The following is a 19,942-nucleotide window of genomic DNA, read 5'->3' as shown; positions in this document are numbered from 1 at the left end:
AATGGTCGAGGGGACTGAGGTTAAAATAGGGTTTCTTCGTCGCGTAGGTATTCGCCCACATCAGCTTGATGGAACACTATGATGTTTGTCGGGTCCATGTTACGGGTATCGGAAGTTGAACGTGCTGTGACACCAAAGCCGAGGCCGACGCCACTCATGCTAAGAACAACAACACCTGCATGTTCGGGCGTATCATCAGTAATGCGACCGACGTGCGCCTTTAGCACATGATTCCCGTAAAGAAAGGGCATTTCACCATTTGGCTTAATCCACACCTTGTAACGCGCATACTGTACGAGATAATCAAGGGCAGTGATATGCAGACGAAACTTGCCAGTTTTTGAGAACTTCCCGAAGCACGTCCCAAGAGACATGAGATTCGGTCGAGCCACAGACACAGCCAGTCTCATGTTTGCCTCTGAAACATAGTACACTCGATCGCGATGGAGTCGGAACACATACGGATCATCCGGTCGGTCAATCAAGTGCACTAGATTTTTTCCAATGTAATGCGCCAGCTTTTCAAAGAGCGTTGTTGTCTCAGCATCTGTGAGCGGTCGCATGGTCTAACACGCGCCTTTCCTGACTCAAAATCGACAGTGTGACTAGTCGACGTCGTCAGCTGAAGGAATTGTACCTATAACTACTAGAGAAAAAAAAATATTCGAGCATCTTTTTGGAAAGCACGTGGCTCAACCGACAATTGTTTCGACTTTCACTTTTTCAACACTGCGACGATAGAAAGCAGACTTCCTGCATAAGCGAGACACTCGTCATCGGTCATGGGGCGTCGTCGAGCTGATCGCCGACGCCAAGAGCGGATCATGCCACGGGATATTTCCTCGTCGGACGAAGAAGGTGATTCACGCCTGCGAGGTCCGCGTGTCTTTGATCATTCGGACGACGAGCCTGAGGGCATTGTGGGTGAGGATGAGGACATTGATAGTGATGAGGCATTTGGCGAAGATGATGAGTATGAAATGGGTCAAATGAGTGGCAGATATACTTCGAGGAAACCAGAGAAATATAACGATAATAACGAGGGCGATGAGGAGGATGACATGAATGAGGAGGATGAGGATGAGGACGAAGAAGATGGCGAGGATATGGTAGCGTTAAGCAATCTGCTGGACGAAGCACCTGAAGATGACGAACCAGGCTCTGGATCAGAAGAAGAAGATGATGGTCAAAATGGAAAGTATCATGAAGATGATTTAGATGATACTGATTGGGGCGCTATTTGGACTAAAAAGCGTGCACATCATGATGATGAACTAGTGCCGCAGAAGCGGCGCCCAGCACGTACAGAGCGTACCGAAGCTGTTCATGAAAGTACGGATGCTGCAGGTGGTGGTGCAAAGCTACGTCTTGAAGACTTAATGGCCCATGGAAGTGGTGCTTCGTTGCAAAATGTGCAAGCGCTGACTGAGAAGCGCAATGCCATTGGCCAACAGCCAGTGGCATCGAAGCGTGGGGGTGGTGTGCTGCACGCGCCATTGCCCGGCATTGTACAAGATCGACTGGATCGCGTTGAAGCATACAAGCTCTCTAAAGAGGAAGTCGAAGGTTGGGCACCTACCATTAAGCGGATTCGCGAGGCTGAACACTTGTCATTTCCACTCCAGCCTCCTGCTCAACCACCGGCGGCCGTCAAATGCAGGACTCACTGCATCCTTTACGCCATCAAATGAAATGGAGCGCTCTGTCGCTGCCTTACTACAAGATGGCGGCCTCACCGAGAAACAAGTGGCTGAACAGGAAGGACTTGCGCTACGCGCGATGGATCCGGCTGAGGCAGCACAACGCCAAGCCGATTTACGTCGTATGCGTGAACTCATGTTCCGTGCTGAACAAAAGGCTCGACGAGCCAACAAAATCAAGAGCAAAACATATCGCCGAATTCATCGTAGGGAGCGCGAACGATTACAGCAGCAGCAACGAGAGGAAGCTAAGGGTGCTGCTGATCAGGATAGTGATGGCGACCTTGATGAAGAAGAACGGTTCCAAGCTGCGAAAGAGCGAGCGAGAGAGCGAGCAACGCTTCGTCATAAAAATACCGGCAAATGGGCCAAATTCCATGCTAGTCGGCATGATGATGCATCTACTGATGCACGGTTAGCTGTGGAAGAGCAGTTGCGACGTGGCGACGAGCTGAGAAAGCGCATTCATGCTGCAGGTGATGATGATGACGAATCAATCGGTTCTATGGACAGTACAAATGAGCAGGAGGCCGTGGCTTTTGATGAGCTTGAGACATTTGCTCGGAGGGAAGCCGAACAGGATGCACGTGATGAAGCGGAGCTTGAGGCATCTGGAAAAAAGGGTAAGAGCGTCTTTCATATGAAGTTTATGAAAGATGCGAGTGATCGACAGAAAAGAGCGACACAGGAGACAATCGAGTCGCTTCGCAATGAATTTGCGCATGCGGCTGCTGATCACGACGATGATCACGATGTGAATGAAGATGCTTGGACCGACTCGAATCGCGACGCTATGGGAGCTGCATCTACAGGTCGTGCCATGTATGGTAAGGGCTTTGCAACAAAGACTGTACAAGCTCCATTAGCTCATGTCCCTGCGCGACCCACTAATCCATTTCACACAGGTGGTTCGAATCCGTGGCTCCAGTCTAACGCATCCATGGCGGGTGGTGGCCATAGCGCCGGCGCATCTAGGCAAACACCTCAAGTTCTCATTGGCAAAGATAGTCGCGCAGCCTCGCGTTCGGTCCATCGGACTGAACGCCATGCATCGCGTGGAAGCGACTCGCGCGCTTTGGCGGCTGATGACGCGACGCTAGACATTGATCCTACTGCGCAGCTTGAGACGGCTACTAGTGAAGAAGAGGACGATCCAGAGCCTGTCGAAGTGACGCGGCATGCATCACGAGGAAAGCGTGGTCGTGGCCAGCGACATGTATCGATGCAGCGTGATCTTGTTGCTGAAGCATTTGCTGGAGACGATGTGGCTTTGGACTTTGCGAAAGAGAAGCGTGCGGCGATAAAAGCCGATGCACCCCGAGAAGAAGACACCACGCTCCCTGGCTGGGGAAGCTGGGGAGGAAAGGGTGTGCGACGAAAACCAAAGAATCCCGCTCTGATCAAGAAAATTGGCGGGCTCGATCCGGCGAAACGCAAGGATTTTGGAATGGACAATGTGATTGTTAATGAACGCCTCGACAAGAAAGCTGCCAAATACAAGGCCCAGGACTTGCCGTTCCCCTACACGAGCGCTGCTCAGTATGAGGCCGCGATGCGAACGCCTATTGGTGCTGAGTGGAACACGCGGACACAACATCAGCGTATGACCATGCCGCGTGTCACAACCAAGATGGGCCAGCGCATTGACCCTATTCGTACGTACGACAGAGGCATGGGACACGACTAACGCCAGAACGAAAATTCTAAATGAATCGATCGATCTGACAATAAGCAGATTTTTTTTTGTAGGGGACACACACAGACCACTAGCTGCCATGACTAAACATTTGTGACCACCTAATCTTTCAAAATTGACTCGTTCTAACGAGCATCTGATGTTGTAAAACCAAGGTTCTGCCGACAGAGTATGGGAAGGAGAAGCAGAGACTACTCTAGAGAGATAGATGGTGGCGAATATGCAGGAATGCATTTGCGAGATTCAACTAAAGATACGCTAGCCTCCTCTGGGAATCGCGACGATGACGAAATAGATGACGGGCAACATGCCCAATTTTTGGACGCTGACACAGTCGATTCAGAAGAGTCAATTGAGGCCGAGCCGGTAGAAGAGAATGAAGAATGGTCTGATCAAGGCAGCGGAGCAGAAGGATCTGATGAAGGTGGCGGATATGCGCAGTATATCGATCCGGATGACGACATTGACGAAAATGACGAGGAAGGCATGGAAGTCTCAGGCAACGACGAAGAGGAAAATAGCGATCATGAAGAGGTGCGTATACTCGTTTTGCTAAATTCAGGATACATTACGGCATGGTACATACTCGCTCAATGCACTGACGCAGAAATTGAATCTGTTCCTTATGACAAACTACTTAAGGCTCGACGTATCATGCGACGTCAATCCGCACGCGGCCATGCAACTGATGAAGAAGACGATAATGAACACGAATCTATTGAGGCCAAGCGCGATCTCGCCAAAAAGAAACTGCGTGAGATGTATTTATCCTCGCACTCGTCTTCTTCGAAACCCAAGCTACCCCCTACATCGTCGTCGTCTTCCTTCCTTGCCTCGCGTGAAAGAAAAAATGCTCCCGCTGTCATGTCGTCGCGTCGGCCTGTATCAAGACTTCGCCAGGTCGTCAAACCAATCCAGAATGCCAAGGCACGCGATCCACGTTTTGACTCTTTATCAGCTGGCCCAGTGAATTTGGACTTACACGCAAAATCTTATGGATTTTTGCCTGATCTATACCAGACAGAAATCAAACAGTTGCGCGACCAGCATGCAAAGCTTAAGCGGACCGAAATACATCACGCAGGTCCTCGAGCCAAAAGTCAGCAAGCTGCTGAAATTCGCGACCAGCGTGCACATGTTGAGCAGGAGCTTCGTCGTGCAGAGAGTCGACAGAATGAGCGCACACGTCGTGAGCGTGAACGCAGTGTGAAAGCCGACTTCAAGAAAGAGAATCAGCGACGCGTCGATGCTGGTCTCAAACCATTTTTCCCCAAGAAGGCCCAATTTCAAGAGGCTTTGCTGCGCAAGCAATTCGATGAGATGGCACAAGGTTCAGGCACAGGTTCAAGTGCTTCGCTTCGTAAGGCCATGGACCGCAAGCGTCGCAAAGATGCACAAAAAGAGAAGAAATCTCTTGACGCAGCTTTGGGCGGTGGCTCACGCACAGATATAAGGCCCATGCGACACTTCAGCGACGCTCCTCGACCTCACAAGCGCGGTCGCCGTGGTTAGATATCTGTCCCATACATAAATTACCCTTCCACACCGAATTTCATTGACATCTGTCTCCATGCCTGAAAAAGTGTCTTTGTGGAGTTGCATCCGAAAACCGTCCTTCTATCAGTTAGACTCATTCTGCCAATTGGCAGACGGCGGCGATTCTTTATGGGTGCGGGTCATTCACGCGATGTTCGTGTGACGCCGCAGGATCGAGCGATCTTGGAGTATGTCAAGATGTATATCTTACAGCAAGCTTGAAACTTCAGCGCGATCGTGTGCAGCAGTACCAAAAGAAGGTGCGAGTTATTGCTTGACAGGCTATGATGCGACAATCCCACAATACTGACCAGCTTTTTTGTAGCTACAAGTTGTACTTGAACGAGAGCATGAAGTTGCAAAGATCGCCATTCGTGAGGGAAAAAAGGAGCGCGCGCGTCTTGCTCTGCGACAAAGAGCTTATCAGAACGGCTTGATTTCCAAGACGGACCAGCAGTTAGCTACGTTACAAGAATTAGTACGTGTTGATTCAGCAACAACAGCACATATGTGGTCGAAACGATGCAATACTAACATGATCAAGGTATCGAATATTGAGTTTGCTCAGCTTGAGCAAAGTATAATTTATGGTCTGACCCAAGGCAACCAGGTTCTTAAGCAAATCCACAGGGAGACCAGTCTCGAACGTGTTGAACATCTCATGGAAGAGACGGCTGAGTCACAAACATATCAGCGTGTACGTGCGATATGATGGTTTAATTAATGTCACACAGGAAATCGATCAAATGCTATCTTCTACACTGTCTGCTGACGAGCAGCAAGCCGTAGAGGACGAGCTTGAACAACTCGTTTTCCAGGCGCAGCAAGAGAAAATTGCACTGTCTGGATCGCAACCAGCTGCCAAGCTGCCATCGGTTCCTACAAACATTCCAACACCTGCATCAAGCGACTCCACAACTGTCGTAAATACATCACCGGAGCGACAGGCCATACTCGAAGGCTTGTAGTGAGGAGCCTAACTAAAGCGGACGATGCATGTTCACATAGAAACGTCACTGTAAAATAATTCGCATCATCTTATGAATATTCACGAGAGTAAATAAGTAGTACATGAGGTCAGAGTCATGAGGGACGAAAGATAGAAAGGGGTCCTAATAGATAACTCGGGCGATGAACCCGTCCAATTTAGACTGTGCCGGAACCGACATGTGGTGTGGCGGTTGTCTGACCTGAGGCCACATCCTGCATCACCTCAATGTGACCCTGCTTGAAGTTGCCCGTTTCGTTGCGCCTCTTACGGTAGTCATTGATCGCGCTCTTGATAGCGTCCTCTGCTAGCATTGAGCAATGCAGCTTAACGGGTGGAAGTGACAATTCACGAGCCACCTCTGTGTTCTTGATAGCCGCAGCCTCGTCAAGTGAGAGACCTTTGACTCGTTCAGTCATGTAGCTGGAACTGGCAATAGCCGAGCCGCAGCCAAATGTTTTGAACCGCACATCTTCAATGATGCCGGCCTCATTGACCTTGATGCTGAGTTTCATCACATCACCACATGCAGGCGCACCAACAAGGCCAATTCCCACATCGTTTGAGTTCTTGGTGAATGAACCGACCTGGACAGATGTTAGCTTTCTTCCGTCGAGAAGCTCACACGACTGGCATACGTACGTTTCGTGGGTTGTTGTAGTGATCCAAGACCTTCTCATGGTACATACGCACTGGCTGGGCAGTAGCCAACAAAGTGCGCGGTACTCGCGCCACAGTTGTGCGAAGCAAAGAAGTTACAGGAAACAACATTGTAATCGAGTGGTGGTTGGAGGTTGATGAACGTAATCTGAGGATGTCAATCTGATAATCGCTTCCTTCGGCTCCTCAGGTCTATGGTCGCTGACCCAAGTTTTACCGCATCGCGAACCAATCACAGCTGATTTATTCTGATGATGGCGCGGACTTCATCCGCTTGTCTGACGTTATTCGATGTCATCACGGACGAACAAGGCCAAACCAGCATCCCAGGCACAGCTGTGTTATTATTACATAAGCTTAGCGCACAGACGGGCGGGCTAGCTTTTGTGTGTGGCGTGTATGGTTGGATTGGTGCCGGGGGGATGGCAAGTTCGGGAGGCCAGTGCGTTGGTTTCTTTCTCATCCCCTTACAACTAACATGGTCTTTGAAATCAAACTGAATGGCACTGTAGTCACGACTGGTGGTAACCGTGGTATTGGTCTCGCCATTTCCAAGGCATGTGCTCAGGCAGGTGCGAATGTAGCCATCCTCTACCACTCGAACCCCGACGCTGAGAAGACAGCCGAAGAGGTGGCGAAGGAGTACGGTGTGAAGGTGAAGGCTTACAAGTGTGACGTAAGTGACGCTGAGCTCGTGAAGAAGACAATCCAGCAAGCTGAGTCTGAGCTTGGCCAGATCACTGGCCTTGCTGCCAATGCTGGCGTCTCGATCGTCAAACCAGCCTTGGAGCTGACGCCTGAGGACTTCTACAAGGTGTTCAACGTGAATGTGCTCGGTGTCTTCAATGCATGCAAGAGCGTTGCCCAGCACTGGGTTGAGACGGGCTTTGAGAAGGGCTCGATCGTCGTCACGTCCAGTATGAGCTCAGAAATCTACAACCAAAAGGGCCCGAATGATCCGCTCACACAGGTGTTCTACAACGCCTCGAAGGGCGCTGCTACGAACATGGTTAAGGGTCTTGCGGCTGAATTCGCCAAGTACAAGATTCGCGTGAATGCTCTTGAGCCTGGCTTCTGCAACACAGAGCAGACTAGTGTGATGGACAAGACGATCCGAGACTACCAGGCTTCGAGCGTGCCAATGGGCCGTTTCAGCGAGCCCCACGAGCAGGGTGCGCCGTGTGTGTTCTTGCTCAGTGAGTACGCAAGCTACATGACTGGTGGCCACATCCGTCCTGACGGTGGCTTCACTCTCTGGTAAGCCGGAGTACTGTCCAAATTTCGATGGGTGCCTGGTCCCAGGAACGACGTATCTAGGTTTATACGTTCTTAAATATCCTGGTCCATCTCGGCAAGACGCATTCTTTTTCATCCTGTAGTTCTTGCATGACAACAAACTTGGATGTAGCCTCGCTGCACTAGGCTTGTCCAGAGGATGGCGAGAACGGTCTGCGTGGCTTCTCGTACGTCGGCCGTTATCGGATCATGTATTATGATAAGTACGAGGGTGTCAAGGACGATAGAAGAACGAGGAAGCTACTAGAGATCAAGTTAGCCTAAAACGATCCTTAGCTTACATGAATGTTTTCGTCACTCTATACACTACCGAACAATCTTGATTCCCAGACTCCGTGCGCTACCAGCAACAACCTTACACATCTGTGCACATGTTAGACATAGATATATACAACGTACTTCTTTTTCCGTAATGTGCACATCTTTCATTTTGATCTTGGCAATCTCATACACGTGTTTAATACTGATGGTACCAGTGACTTCCGCACCTGGTTTTCGCGCACCTGTAGTGATGTTGGCAGCACGCTTCAAGAGCAGCGATGTCGGTGGCGTCAACGTGCGAAATGAAAATGTACGGTCTGGCTGGATCGTGACGACCGTCGGCGTCAACAAACCAGGCTCTAGATCGACTGTGCGCGCGTTAAACTCCTTCGCAAAGTCAATGGCTTTGACACCCTTTGCACCCAGCGCAGGACCCACGGGCGGCTGCGCAGAAGCACTCCCTGCTGGCACTAATAGTTTGACGACTGTAGCGACGGCTGCTTTGGCGCCTCCTTTACCGCCTGCTTTCGACATGCTGGTGTCTATCAAAGGCTTTCTTCTCTCTTTAACCCTTCGAGACGTCGCGTTGTCGTCGCCTTTTCCACTGCCACTTGCCTTAGTGTGAGTAAGTGAGTGGGTGTGTGCACGTGATGCACTTTGCACTCGCCTATTGTTCATCACCACTCTCTCCTCGCCCCCCCCTCCAGTTGTCAACATGTCGGCGTGTAAAAAGAAAAGAAAAAATGTTTCTTGTGTGGAGGTTTCACTCCGCGACCATGTCAGCTTCTGTTGAGCTGGCGCGTGTGTATTCGGTATCAGGTGGGACATCGTCCGCACCTGAGCAGGCGTCGTACAATTCAACCTCATTGCCAGATATATTGCGTCGATCTGGATCTTCGAATAAACGGAAGAAACGCAAAGCAGCTATTGAAAATGACAAGATCCTCTCGAAAATCGAGTTGATTCAGGACTTCGAATTCCCTGTGGCCAGTAACAAGATTCGCTGCACGAATGATGGCATGCACATCATGGCTACAGGCAGTTACAAGCCACAGATACGTGTGTGGGAGTGCGAGCAGCTAAGTCTCAAGTTTGAACGTCACACGGATGCTGAGAATGTCGACTTCCTGGTACGTATGTCGCTGATGCGCACGAGCGTGTCTTTCTTGCTGCATGTGTCCATGTACTTACCTCTCATTTTCACTCATCCTTGAATTATGCTTCGTTTTGACCATTTTGCAGCTTCTTTCGGATGACTGGACCAAGTCCCTGCATTTGCAAAGTGATCGGTCTCTTGAATTGCATAATCAAGGCGGAATGCACACGCGCGTGCGACTGCCGCGCTTCGGACGGGCTCTGGCATACCACTATCCATCGGCTGATGCCCTCGTTGGGGCTGTTGGTCAAGAGGTTTATCGGTTGAATTTGGATCAGGGACGCTTCCTTTCGCCGTATGTGTTAGGTTCTCAAGGAAATACAGTGCATGGCTGTAATGCAGTGGACGTGAATCCGGCTCACGGGCTTTTGAGCTTTGGCACGGAAGGGAGTGGCATTGTGGAGTTGTGGGATCCTCGCATGCGTCGGCAGGCCGGCTCTCTTAGTATTGCAACTCGGACGGTCCTGGATGCGGCTCTGCTTGCTGCTCGTCGGCAGTTGCCTGGCGTTCAGCTGACAGACGACCCAGAGGGCGAGGCGGTGGCTCAGGCATCCAACTCGCTCTCTGTGACGTCTTTGTCGAGTGCTGCTGATGGGCTGAATTTGGCCGTCGGGACGAATACAGGGCACGTCCTCTTATACGACCTACGGATGGATAAGCCATACACGACCAAGGATCAAGGATTTGGCCTACCTATCCGGTCTCTGTCTTGGCCAGGCGATACCAACCACGATACGCAAACACGCACACGCTCTGAAGCAGAAGGCAAAGTGCTTAGTGCCGATGCGAAAGTTATCAAGATCTGGGATAAGCAGTCAGGCGACAATTTGGTGTCCGTGGCACCGGCTGGTGCCTTGACGAACCTGAATCAGGTGATCCAGTATCCAGGCAGTGGACTGTTGATGGCGGCCGTCGAAGCTACACAGATGGCTGCTTGGTATGTCCCTGCGCTAGGTCCATCGCCTCGCTGGTGCAGCTTTATCGATAACATCACGGACGAAATTGAAATGACGGATATGGCCAATGTCGGAGGCAGTGGTGTGAATGCGTATGAGGACTTCAAGTTCGTTGATCAAGCCGAGCTGGAACGTTTGGAACTGACACATCTCATTGGTACACCTCTCTTGCGGCCTTACATGCATGGTTACTTCCTTGCTCTCAAGCTGTATGAACGTGCTCGTCTTCTCGCACATCCCAAGGCCTTTGACGAAGCCAAGCAGCGAGCGATCCAAGCAAAGTTGGAGCGCGAGGCCGAGAGCCGCGTCCGCAGTGTGCATCAAGTGTCGAAGCCTGGTCGTCATGTGCAAGTGAACCGTCCTTTAGCCGAAAAGCTGGCACAAAATGCTGGAGATGGCAGCGAATCACTCTTGCACGATGACCGATTCAAAGAGTTGTTCACCAATCCTGAATTCCAAGTCGATGAATCCAGCCGCGAGTATGCTCTGTTGCATCCAAGTGCTTCGCTCCAGGCACGTCCTGCGCTGCGCGAGTCGGAACGCAAGACGGTGCCTGCTCTGGCTGAGGAAATGGAGAGTGATGCGGAATCACTTGATCCTGACGAGGAAGACATGGCTGAATCCGAGTCCGAGTCCGAGTCTGAGCCAGAGCCAGAGCCAGAACTAGATCAAAGGCACAAAGCTAAAGCGGCGTCTCATACGGCACCCTCGCATGTCAAGCCAAAGCATATGCCTCGCATGGTACATTCATTCGAGGCTGCTGCCGCTGGCGAGGACCACGACGAACGAACTCTCGGTGATCGTGCGCGCAGTCAATCTTCGCGTCCACAAGTATCAGATGATGCACTATTCGCTGGCACATCTATTTCATGGACGCCGTCCGCTTCCGCACGACCTGAACGCGAAGCTGCAAGAGCGGCCAAGAAGGCCAAGAAGCAGGCTGCATCCGAGACGTTTGGTATGGGTCTATCCAAAGGTGCTGGTGTCGAGCAGGGCTATGGTGTGGAAGCATTGTCTGAACAGGCACGCTCTGGGCGCAAGGAACGCCGAAAGCCTACGCGGAGTGCCAGTAAGAATGCTATGCGGGCCGCAACGTCTGGTCCATAGGAAGGTGGTGAACAAAGGGAACAAAAACATTGCAGAGAAATTGAACAAGGAGCCTGTGGCTGCTCGTTACAAAGCCAAGTAGTCCTTGACTTCTTGTTCTGAGAGGCGTCGGAAGACTGGGACAAGTTCTGTGCCCGCACCGACTGTGGCTCTGGTGGCATGTCCAATGATGCCAATCTCGATGGTTTTCTCAGTCATTTGGCCCTCGAAGCCTTCTTTCAACGTGAGAATTGCTGTGTGAATCGCATCTTCCAACGAGATGTCATCACTATACCGCTTTTCCAGGAACGTTTTTGCATTGGTCATATTCTTGCCCATAGCAGTGGCCTTCCACATAAAGTAGCTGCCACTGGGATCCACTTGGTACAACGAGGGGCCACGCACGGCATCGAAGCCAGCGACGAGGAGCGATACGCCAAAAGGTCGCACACCACCACTCTGTGTCGCATCCTGCATCACTGTGGCGATCTCTTGCACTAGCACTTTGGTTGTGGGGTATTCACCGAAGATCTTCCAGTACGACTGAGCGATCTTGCGGGTGCGAGCAAGCAAAATGCGGAAATCGGGGCCCATGCCCGAATATACAATACCAATGTTCGGACATACGAGTGCAACCTTTTCAATAGCGGAGTCGTCGACTAGGGGCGATGGCGGTCGCTTTTCCGTCGCGATCACGACGGCGTTCGACGCCTTGATCCCGAGACTCGTAGTGCCTTGTCCTACTGCTGCAAGCGCATGTTCAATCTGCACAAGCTTGCCGCTCGGCGAGAATGTCGTCAAGGAGAAGCTATAAGCGCCCTCTCCAGCTCCTGCACTCATCGCAGCTCAGTTGAGTGGATGCTGTCGACAATAAGAGCTCGACGTTGGAGCAACGAGGTGTGTCGATGACGACGGCGATGAGAGGCCACGCGGCACTAGACACGTAGAAGAGGGCAGGGCAAAGGGGTAGATGACGACACGCTCTGTGAGTCACGTGGTGTGCATACGTTCGGTGGAGGCAAGCAACCAACACGCACGCTTTTCGTGCGTATGGAAACACCTCAAGCTTTATGCGGCTGGTACCCTACTTACTATGAGAAGCTGCTGCGAGGGGGGAGGGGGGGGCTAGGTCTATGCAGATAGAGGACAGGAAAATGTACCCCCCCCAAAAAAAAAACAACACAAATACACACAAAATCACACATTCAGATATATTCATACTAATTACCGTACATGATGCGTAGATGAACCAGGAAGAGAGCCTCAAGGTCGAGAAAAAACCAAAGACAGCGTGTTCGTTGTCTCGACATGGCGTACGAGCGCTAGTCCTTACGTGTGACCAATTCATCCAGCGTCATTTCGCCATTCAGAAACTTCTGGATCATCTGCTTTGGCACGGTCCAGTCCTTGAACAGATGGTAGCCGATCTTGTTGTTGTCGCAGTAGCGGGCGAGATCGTTGTCCTTCTTGTCCTTGACAAAGAGGACATCTGCATGACGAGCAGCTGACATGTCAGAGATGCCATCGCCAGCGAAGAACAGGAGAGGCCGGTTGGGAAGATCGCGGTACGGCAGAATGCTGAGTGACTTGTCGTGGCCGTACGAATTGTCTGGGTGGCGGTACTTGATCTGCCAAGTCTTGCCTTCCTTTTCAGCGTCCGTAAACTCGACATCATTGGAAATGATATCAAGCTTGCCAGCTTCTTCCTCGCCAATCAAATTCGAGAAAATGGCACGGATGATCGGCGTCATGCCAGATGACACCACGACGATCGGGATTTGGTTTTCCTTGGCAAACGCATGGAACTCCTTGAAGCCTGGGTCTAACTTCACATCGCGGCGTGTAAGCTCCTTCATTTCCTCGAATGGATGCTTGACAGATTCGAGCATTTGTCGGAAACCATCGCGGAATCCAATCCGCTCTGCCACAATTTCCTCGTTGATCTTGCGCCGCTCCGTATAGCCCATGCCGACTGTATCGACCATGTGGTCATTCGAGTCCAGTAGAGTGATGGTGCCATCAAAGTCTGTGAGGAATACATACTTGGCATCACGATACTTAAGAGGGAGCTGACATGATGGACGGCTTTGGAAGCGGTGAAAGTTGGAGGGGGAGTAGAGGGTTGCGCAGGCGCGAGGCACTCGCTCACTGTCCGGGTGCACGCACCAATCACCACACCCACATGTCCTGCGGTCCTTCCGCGCATGCGACTTTCCGCCGCGCGGCCAGGGCATGATTACTCCGGCCTTTTGGGCCAATCCCACTTGTGCGTGGACAAGCGCCGAACTTGACGGCTTGGACCCGTGGTGCGCACGCGCTCAGACCAGGTGACATAAGACTGACTCAGCTCATGTACGCGCGCTTGTCCACGTCCTCAACCCCCCTATGTCCCCCCCTGGCCATTCAGGCCCAGGTTTGCATATGTGTTGTGTTTGTGCGTGGAAGTGCCAACCAAATTCGCCAAGTGGACACATAACTAGGCCGCCGCTGAGGAGAGGAAAGTGACGTCACAACGAGTGATTAGTGACTAGGCCTTCGGAGAATCACTCCAAATACAGAGCCTGAGCTAAGCTGCGGACACTTGGGCTAGATCACTGATCGCTGCTCCCACACAGAAGCACATCATGTATGGCCGACGTGGGCGGAATCGACGGGCCGATCTTACGTGCGCCTATCATGAGTTGGGAAAACAGCTTACATCGAGTGCGCTGCCTGTCGTAGGGCAGTATACATTGCAGCGGACCATTGGTCAGGGAACGTATGGCAAGGTTCGCTTGGCGACACACCGCCTGATCAATGCACGTGTGGCTGTGAAGCAGATACCCAAACAGCATGTAGCGAGTCTAACGCGGGAGATCCACCACCACCGGCGACTGCATCATCCAAATGTCCTGCAGCTGTATGAGGTGATCCAAACAGAGTCGCATATTTGGATGGTCACTGAACTATGCACAGGAGGCGAGTTGTATGACCTCGTTGCTCGACGGGGTGCGTTGCCAGAGACTGAAGCGTGTGCTCTTTTCAGCCAGCTGTGTCTTGCTGTTTCATACATACATGAGCTGGGCATCGTACATCGCGACCTGAAGCTCGAGAACATCCTGCTCGATGGAAAGGGCCAAGTGAAGCTGAGTGACTTTGGGTTCACTCGCGAGTTTGAAGCACATCAAGCCCTTGATACTCGTTGTGGCACACCACTGTACTCGGCACCTGAAATGCTTGATGGTCGCCGCTACATGGGCGAGGCCGTCGACGTTTGGTCGATGGGTGTCATTCTGTACGCGCTTGTGTGTGGAACCTTGCCCTTTGATGACGATAACGAGGCTGTGTTGTATGAGAAGATCTTGCATGGCGAGCCAGTGATTCCTTCTTCCCTCTCGCTTGATCTTCAAGACCTTCTTCTTTCCATGCTACAAAAAGAAGCAGTGCACCGTCCGTCGATCTCCTTGATCTTGCGTCATCCGTGGCTCCACGCACATCCGTCTCCTTCGTCTACGGACGGCGGATCGGCACGGCCCGCGACCTCACGCCCACCTTTGATGGAAAGCGACGAGGAAAAGCAGCTTCTTCATGCTTTGCAAGCTCTGGGTCTCGCTGTTGGTCAGATCCGTCATAGCGTGCTGACACATGCATGTGACTCTGCCGGCGCATTTTGGTGGCTCCTGCTTCAGCAAACACAGAAACGTTCCTCATTCCCGACCACCGGAAGCACGCTTCATCTATCGGAGGGTACACTGACCAAATCGGGAAGCACGGCAGTCGGGTGCGCCCAGCGCAAGGACTCTGACGCACATCACAGCACTACTGGCGGCTGTGGCAGTCGCAATGCCAATCCTGCCGTGTCAGGACATACGCAAGAGCTCCAAGACACTGTCAGCAATGCGTCTGTTGATGCGATCGACGAGCCATCCGCCCGTGAGTCTCTTGCTCTCGCCATGCCTGGCGTGCACATATCACGGCAAAAGTCGTCGTCGTCTCCATCGCTCGGCTACCCATGCAAAGCCTCTCTATCGTCAGGATGTGCATCGCGAGAGTCATCTACACCGGCTTCTCAGCCAGTGTCCCCGCCCATGAAGGAGCTGCCATCGCTTTCTCAGCATGATGCACAGTCATCGTCCATGCCCTCACCACTGCCGCCCCTCGTACTTCCCCTGCTACAACGCACACCATCCAGCTCGAGCCGTGTCTCGTCGTCGCAGGATCAGCCGAGTCGCCCTGTCTCGCGCAGTAGTAGGACAGTGGGGCGCCGTCTTTCTGTGAACAGTGCCGGATCTTTGCCGTCGTTCAGTGCATTCCCACTCGTGCACTCATCGAGCCAGCCGTCTCGCCACGCACCCCGGCGCCGTCGAGACTCAGAATCCAACGTGTATCGTCTGCGAAGAGATCGCAGCATCCATCGACACCAAGGCCTCGGCGGTGGCCGCTTCACGCCCCATGTACGCAGCACGCAGTCCTCCTACTCGTTTGACCCACAACATCCGCGATCGCTGGACGATCGTGCACTCACGTGCCTGGAGGCGCAACGCGCGTCTCTGGACGTTCGAGAGTCGTCACCCAAGCTCTTCTCCCCTAGTATGGGTGCTTCGTCTGTCCAATTCATGAAGCATAGTCGTTCGCCGTTCGGATTCCGGGGACCATTGTTTTCATCGCCGCTTGTAACACCCAAACGCAAGCCGCGCACTCGTCGCTTAGAACAGCAGTCTGCCAAGGTGCAAACTCTACGGTCCGGTCCGTCTCCCAGCCCACGATCTCAAAGCCTATCACTCTGTCCTCGCACATTCGTTGGCGCTGATGACGAAGAGGATGACTGGATTGACGATGAGTGCGTGTTTGTTGGAGGACTGGGCCAGGCCCCCCGGTCAACAACGAGCTTGGACCGTACATGCGGCGCACGGCCACGGCGTGGCTCACCGTGCCCCATGCCGCGGCCACGTTGGTGGGCTTCCTCAGGTCCTATCGCTGCAGGTGTGCCACCCGCCTCGCTGGCATCGTCAACGCCAACTGGTCCATCATCGTTTCCTGCTACATACGCTGTGCCTGATACCGACGTCATGGGAACTCCTCTACGACACAAAATCCGTCGCGACGTACAAGCCGCTGTGATTCAGGAAGAAGACGATGCAGTGACGGACGGCCATAGTCTTTGACGAACAATGTATGTAAATTTACTTAAGACCCCACCATACAAGCACCACCACCAGTAAAGCGAGGATCTTTTTCATTGTACAGACCGACAAGCATGCTCCCTGCAGGTATCGTTAGACTAGTGACAACGGGTGACCACCATGTCGTGGGGCGGTAGTACGTACCTTGGATGGCGGGTGGTCGATCGATTTGCTAGAGCGCGTCGGCTGTGGCGGGCGTCCAAACCAGACGAGTTTCGGCAGCACGAAACGGAAAAAGTCGAGCTTGCTCTTCGAATAAGGTGGGTACCGACGCGCCATGACGACTTCCACAAGCTTGCCCAACATGCCGTACGAGGGTGCATCCACGACGGCCCGCTCATGTGTGAAGCAATCGAACCCAGCCTTGCCGTGATATGAGCCGTAGCCCGACGGTCCTGTGCCACCAAATGGCAGGCTGTCAATCGCATAGTGCAGCAAGCAATCGCCTCGCACCACGCCGCCTGAGCGTGTGTATGCCAGAATGTAGTCGCGTGTCTCGTTGCAACTCGTAAAGACGTACAGTGCCAGTGGCTGGTCTCGCTCATTGACAAAGTCCACGGCATCGCGGATCGTATCAAATGGGACAATCGGCAGGACAGGTCCAAAGATTTCGTCCGTCATGACCGAGTCAGACGCGTCGACGTTTTTCAAGATCGTGAGTGGGATGAACCTTTTCGCCTGGTCCGCGCCAGCTGTGCCACCCACCACAAGCTCAGCTTTCGACGAAGAAACAAGGCTGTGAATTCGCTTCCAATGGTTGTCTGACACGATGCGGCCAAAATCACGCTCCTGGTGGTCCCTCGATGGCCAAAACTCGCGCTGCGCTTGCAGGAGCTCATGCGCAAACTTGTCTTGCACCCGTCGATCCACAAGGCAATAGTCTGGCGCCACACACGTCTGACCCGCATTGAACGCTTTCGCCCACAGTGTTCGATGCGCTGCGATCTTCAAGTCCGCTGAGGCATCAACAATGACTGGCGACTTGCCGCCCAGCTCGAGCGATACTGGGCACAGCCAACGCGCCGCTTTTTCTGCCACAATACGGCCGACGCGGCCATTCCCCGTATAGAAGATGTGCTCGAAGCGCTGGTCCAACAACGCAGTCGCCTCGGGGATGCCTCCATTGACGACTGCGGTCGTTTCTGTATCCATGTACTTGGACCACAAATCAGCGATGAGCTGCGCCGTGTGTGGCGATAGTTCCGACGGTTTCAGGATGACTGTGTTTCCTGCTGCAATCGCACCTACCATGGGACCCAGCTGTACAGTGATCGGATAGTTCCAGGCTCCTAATACGAGCACAGTGCCTTTCGGGTCTTTGCGGATCTTCGTGCCGTGCAGCATGAACGGCGGTCCGGCGCCCACGCATTCATCCTTTGACCACTTGCTCAGTTGCGATATGCTTGTAGCAAGATCGTTCTCGATCCCAATCACTTCTGCAAATGTCGTTTCCATGCCTGGTCGTCCTAAGTCTTGCCCAATGGCGTCGACGAATGCCTCCTCATTATCTTTGACCAGAAAGTATAGCTGCTTCAGTTGGTTTTTCCGATACTCAACGCAACGTGTCTTGCCCGTGAGAAACGTCGCACGGAGTCGACCTACGAGCGCGGGAATTGTATCTGCAGGTGTGGTTTTCATGATCGAGTCCATTGGTGTAGTGATTGATTGATTCCGTTGTGAACCCCACATTTTGTGGACCGACAGCCAAAAATAAATCCTGTTTGGAAACCTGCCTGTCGAAACAAGAGGGTACTTTTTCACCCACTTCTACCCCCCAACCCTACTACTCCGAAAGACACAATGCTAAGCCAGAGCGGGTGACAAAGTCTCTTGCTTTGCTAAATGAGAATGTACGCCCCTTGGTCGCCCGAACAACTCACTGTCGCTTGCAGTCAGGCCGAATTCCATGCACTTGTTCAGCTACAATTCCCACCGATATGCCGCGCCACTTGCACCGCCAGAAGCACCACCTGTATTGGCATACCATGAAAAGAGAAAGAGAGAGAAAGATACGATGTAGTCTAATATACTTACCTACATCCTATGGTGCGTGGGTTGGGAGGCAAGCGCGAAACTTGGCCGACAATCCATGTGTGTATCCTCACACGTTAGTCGACATCCAGAGGCGCATCTTGGTTTTGACCTTGAGCCTGACTCTGGTCCTGCTCCTGACTCGGCTCTAGATCCTGGCCATTATGGCCACCATTCTCGTTGTCATTCTCTGGCTGCTGAAGGGCGACTGAGAAGAGACATATGTCAGTTCTTCAATTTGTCAGAAATACGTACTCGAAACGTTGAGCGTACGTCCCATAAGCTCAGTGCCGTTCTTTTCAGCCATGGCCTTTTCTTGGTCCTGCTTGGAGTGGAAATCCACGAAAGCAAAGCCACGCGACTGCCTCGGTCGGAAGCGGTTGTACACAACTTGCGCACTCTTTACATTATAGGGAGCGAACAACTCCATCAGCTTGTCGTTGTTCACAGAGTACGCCAAGTGCGACACGTACAAGACTGTCTCACTGGGCTCGCCCTTCGCCGGTTTCGACTTGGGACGGCGAGGAGCGCCTGGCTTGGACCTTTTGGCTTTCAAAGGCGTACCACTAGTTGCGTTGCCACCGTCAGCCGGAGAGGACTCTCCATCTCCTGCGCCAGCATTGTTCTCGTCATGCTGATCATCATGGTGCGCTTCATCATTGCCATCACCATCGTTTTCTGTGGCATCATCATTTGGCTGAGTGCCCGAGCCACCCTTTTGCTCTCCCTGAAGGAAGCGCTTCGGAACATGCTGCTTTACATCCAGCTTACTGCCGTCCAGCTCCGAGCCATCCAGCGTCTCCGCCGCAGCTGCTGCACTCACAGGTTTCCTGTATGTGACTTGCGCCCTAATCATCACATTGCCACGGCGCTTCACTGTGCGCAGCTCCATAGACACACTGCCGCGTAAGTATACTATCCCTGATACCCGAATCCGCCCGCATGTGACTGTTCATATACATACACATCGCCTTCGCGTCCCAGGAATTCAAGCAGGCTCGCAATGTTTGTCTGTGCACTGATATTCTTGACTTGCACCTGCGCATGTAAGCGTTCCAAATTCCTACGAACCCTGCTGCTCATCCTGTTTCCTGTCTTTCCATGCGAAGGCACATTGGCCGGTGCGGTCGATACTCCTTCGGCGTTCATATTCACGACGTTTCGTATGAGACGAAGTAGTACGGCTTGTGTTCGGTCGACTTCGCTTGCATCGCTGCGCATGGGCAGTTTTGCAATTATGTGTATTTTACTAATAGGGCGTGGAGACAGGGATATCTCCTCAGTCCCCTTTCACCCTCCCTCCCCCGCTCGAAAGTGCGAGGTACACGCCACGTGCCAATAGATTGCTCACTTCGAATTTAGCTCGTGTGTTCCATCAGTGTCTAGAACGTCAGCTCCAGGAAGGTCCACTCGC

At 52.5% G+C, this 19,942-nt stretch overlaps 14 protein-coding genes across 14 annotated transcripts; 7 read left to right on the top strand and 7 right to left on the bottom strand.

The window, feature by feature from the left end:
* Positions 1–20: 20 nt before the first annotated feature.
* Positions 21–563, bottom strand: MGL_3029 (uncharacterized protein; the record flags this gene model as incomplete). Its single annotated transcript, XM_001729991.1, has 1 exon — positions 21–563. One exon carries the CDS (start codon positions 561–563, stop codon positions 21–23), a length of 543 nt encoding a protein of 180 aa, XP_001730043.1.
* A 219-nt stretch (positions 564–782) lies between these two features.
* MGL_3028 (uncharacterized protein) lies at positions 783–1,691 on the top strand (the record flags this gene model as incomplete). Its single annotated transcript, XM_001729990.1, has 1 exon — positions 783–1,691. The coding sequence occupies one exon, from the start codon at positions 783–785 to the stop codon at positions 1,689–1,691; it is 909 nt and encodes a 302-aa protein (XP_001730042.1).
* Positions 1,692–1,779: 88 nt separating this feature from the next.
* MGL_3027 (uncharacterized protein) lies at positions 1,780–3,387 on the top strand (the record flags this gene model as incomplete). Its single annotated transcript, XM_001729989.1, has 1 exon — positions 1,780–3,387. One exon carries the CDS (start codon positions 1,780–1,782, stop codon positions 3,385–3,387), a length of 1,608 nt encoding a protein of 535 aa, XP_001730041.1.
* Positions 3,388–3,624: 237 nt separating this feature from the next.
* Positions 3,625–4,908, top strand: MGL_3026 (uncharacterized protein; the record flags this gene model as incomplete). The annotated part of the gene is made up of 1 exon (XM_001729988.1): positions 3,625–4,908. The coding sequence occupies one exon, from the start codon at positions 3,625–3,627 to the stop codon at positions 4,906–4,908; it is 1,284 nt and encodes a 427-aa protein (XP_001730040.1).
* A 153-nt stretch (positions 4,909–5,061) lies between these two features.
* MGL_3025 (uncharacterized protein) lies at positions 5,062–5,900 on the top strand (the record flags this gene model as incomplete). Its single annotated transcript, XM_001729987.1, has 4 exons — positions 5,062–5,085; positions 5,258–5,410; positions 5,477–5,629; positions 5,667–5,900. The coding sequence occupies 4 exons, from the start codon at positions 5,062–5,064 to the stop codon at positions 5,898–5,900; spliced, it is 564 nt and encodes a 187-aa protein (XP_001730039.1).
* A 178-nt stretch (positions 5,901–6,078) lies between these two features.
* MGL_3024 (uncharacterized protein) lies at positions 6,079–6,691 on the bottom strand (the record flags this gene model as incomplete). Its single annotated transcript, XM_001729986.1, has 2 exons — positions 6,079–6,507; positions 6,563–6,691. The coding sequence occupies 2 exons, from the start codon at positions 6,689–6,691 to the stop codon at positions 6,079–6,081; spliced, it is 558 nt and encodes a 185-aa protein (XP_001730038.1).
* Positions 6,692–7,058: 367 nt separating this feature from the next.
* Positions 7,059–7,841, top strand: MGL_3023 (uncharacterized protein; the record flags this gene model as incomplete). The annotated part of the gene is made up of 1 exon (XM_001729985.1): positions 7,059–7,841. The coding sequence occupies one exon, from the start codon at positions 7,059–7,061 to the stop codon at positions 7,839–7,841; it is 783 nt and encodes a 260-aa protein (XP_001730037.1).
* Positions 7,842–8,182: 341 nt separating this feature from the next.
* On the bottom strand, positions 8,183–8,671 carry MGL_3022 (uncharacterized protein; the record flags this gene model as incomplete). Its single annotated transcript, XM_001729984.1, has 2 exons — positions 8,183–8,239; positions 8,276–8,671. 2 exons carry the CDS (start codon positions 8,669–8,671, stop codon positions 8,183–8,185), a joined length of 453 nt encoding a protein of 150 aa, XP_001730036.1.
* Positions 8,672–8,913: 242 nt separating this feature from the next.
* On the top strand, positions 8,914–11,356 carry MGL_3021 (uncharacterized protein; the record flags this gene model as incomplete). Its single annotated transcript, XM_001729983.1, has 2 exons — positions 8,914–9,267; positions 9,404–11,356. 2 exons carry the CDS (start codon positions 8,914–8,916, stop codon positions 11,354–11,356), a joined length of 2,307 nt encoding a protein of 768 aa, XP_001730035.1.
* Positions 11,357–11,422: 66 nt separating this feature from the next.
* MGL_3020 (uncharacterized protein) lies at positions 11,423–12,175 on the bottom strand (the record flags this gene model as incomplete). Its single annotated transcript, XM_001729982.1, has 1 exon — positions 11,423–12,175. One exon carries the CDS (start codon positions 12,173–12,175, stop codon positions 11,423–11,425), a length of 753 nt encoding a protein of 250 aa, XP_001730034.1.
* A 482-nt stretch (positions 12,176–12,657) lies between these two features.
* Positions 12,658–13,320, bottom strand: MGL_3019 (uncharacterized protein; the record flags this gene model as incomplete). The annotated part of the gene is made up of 1 exon (XM_001729981.1): positions 12,658–13,320. One exon carries the CDS (start codon positions 13,318–13,320, stop codon positions 12,658–12,660), a length of 663 nt encoding a protein of 220 aa, XP_001730033.1.
* Positions 13,321–13,959: 639 nt separating this feature from the next.
* Positions 13,960–16,479, top strand: MGL_3018 (uncharacterized protein; the record flags this gene model as incomplete). Its single annotated transcript, XM_001729980.1, has 1 exon — positions 13,960–16,479. One exon carries the CDS (start codon positions 13,960–13,962, stop codon positions 16,477–16,479), a length of 2,520 nt encoding a protein of 839 aa, XP_001730032.1.
* A 111-nt stretch (positions 16,480–16,590) lies between these two features.
* Positions 16,591–18,135, bottom strand: MGL_3017 (uncharacterized protein; the record flags this gene model as incomplete). The annotated part of the gene is made up of 1 exon (XM_001729979.1): positions 16,591–18,135. The coding sequence occupies one exon, from the start codon at positions 18,133–18,135 to the stop codon at positions 16,591–16,593; it is 1,545 nt and encodes a 514-aa protein (XP_001730031.1).
* Positions 18,136–18,605: 470 nt separating this feature from the next.
* On the bottom strand, positions 18,606–19,420 carry MGL_3016 (uncharacterized protein; the record flags this gene model as incomplete). Its single annotated transcript, XM_001729978.1, has 2 exons — positions 18,606–18,736; positions 18,784–19,420. 2 exons carry the CDS (start codon positions 19,418–19,420, stop codon positions 18,606–18,608), a joined length of 768 nt encoding a protein of 255 aa, XP_001730030.1.
* Between the last annotated feature and the right edge of the window lie 522 nt (positions 19,421–19,942).

This window comes from Malassezia globosa, assembly GCF_000181695.2.
Source record: "Malassezia globosa CBS 7966 chromosome Unknown mgl_sf_7.1, whole genome shotgun sequence".
Classification (NCBI taxonomy): Eukaryota; Fungi; Basidiomycota; class Malasseziomycetes; order Malasseziales; family Malasseziaceae; genus Malassezia; species Malassezia globosa.
Note: the sequence above shows the minus strand (reverse complement) of the source record. Positions and strands in the feature narration are given on the sequence as shown.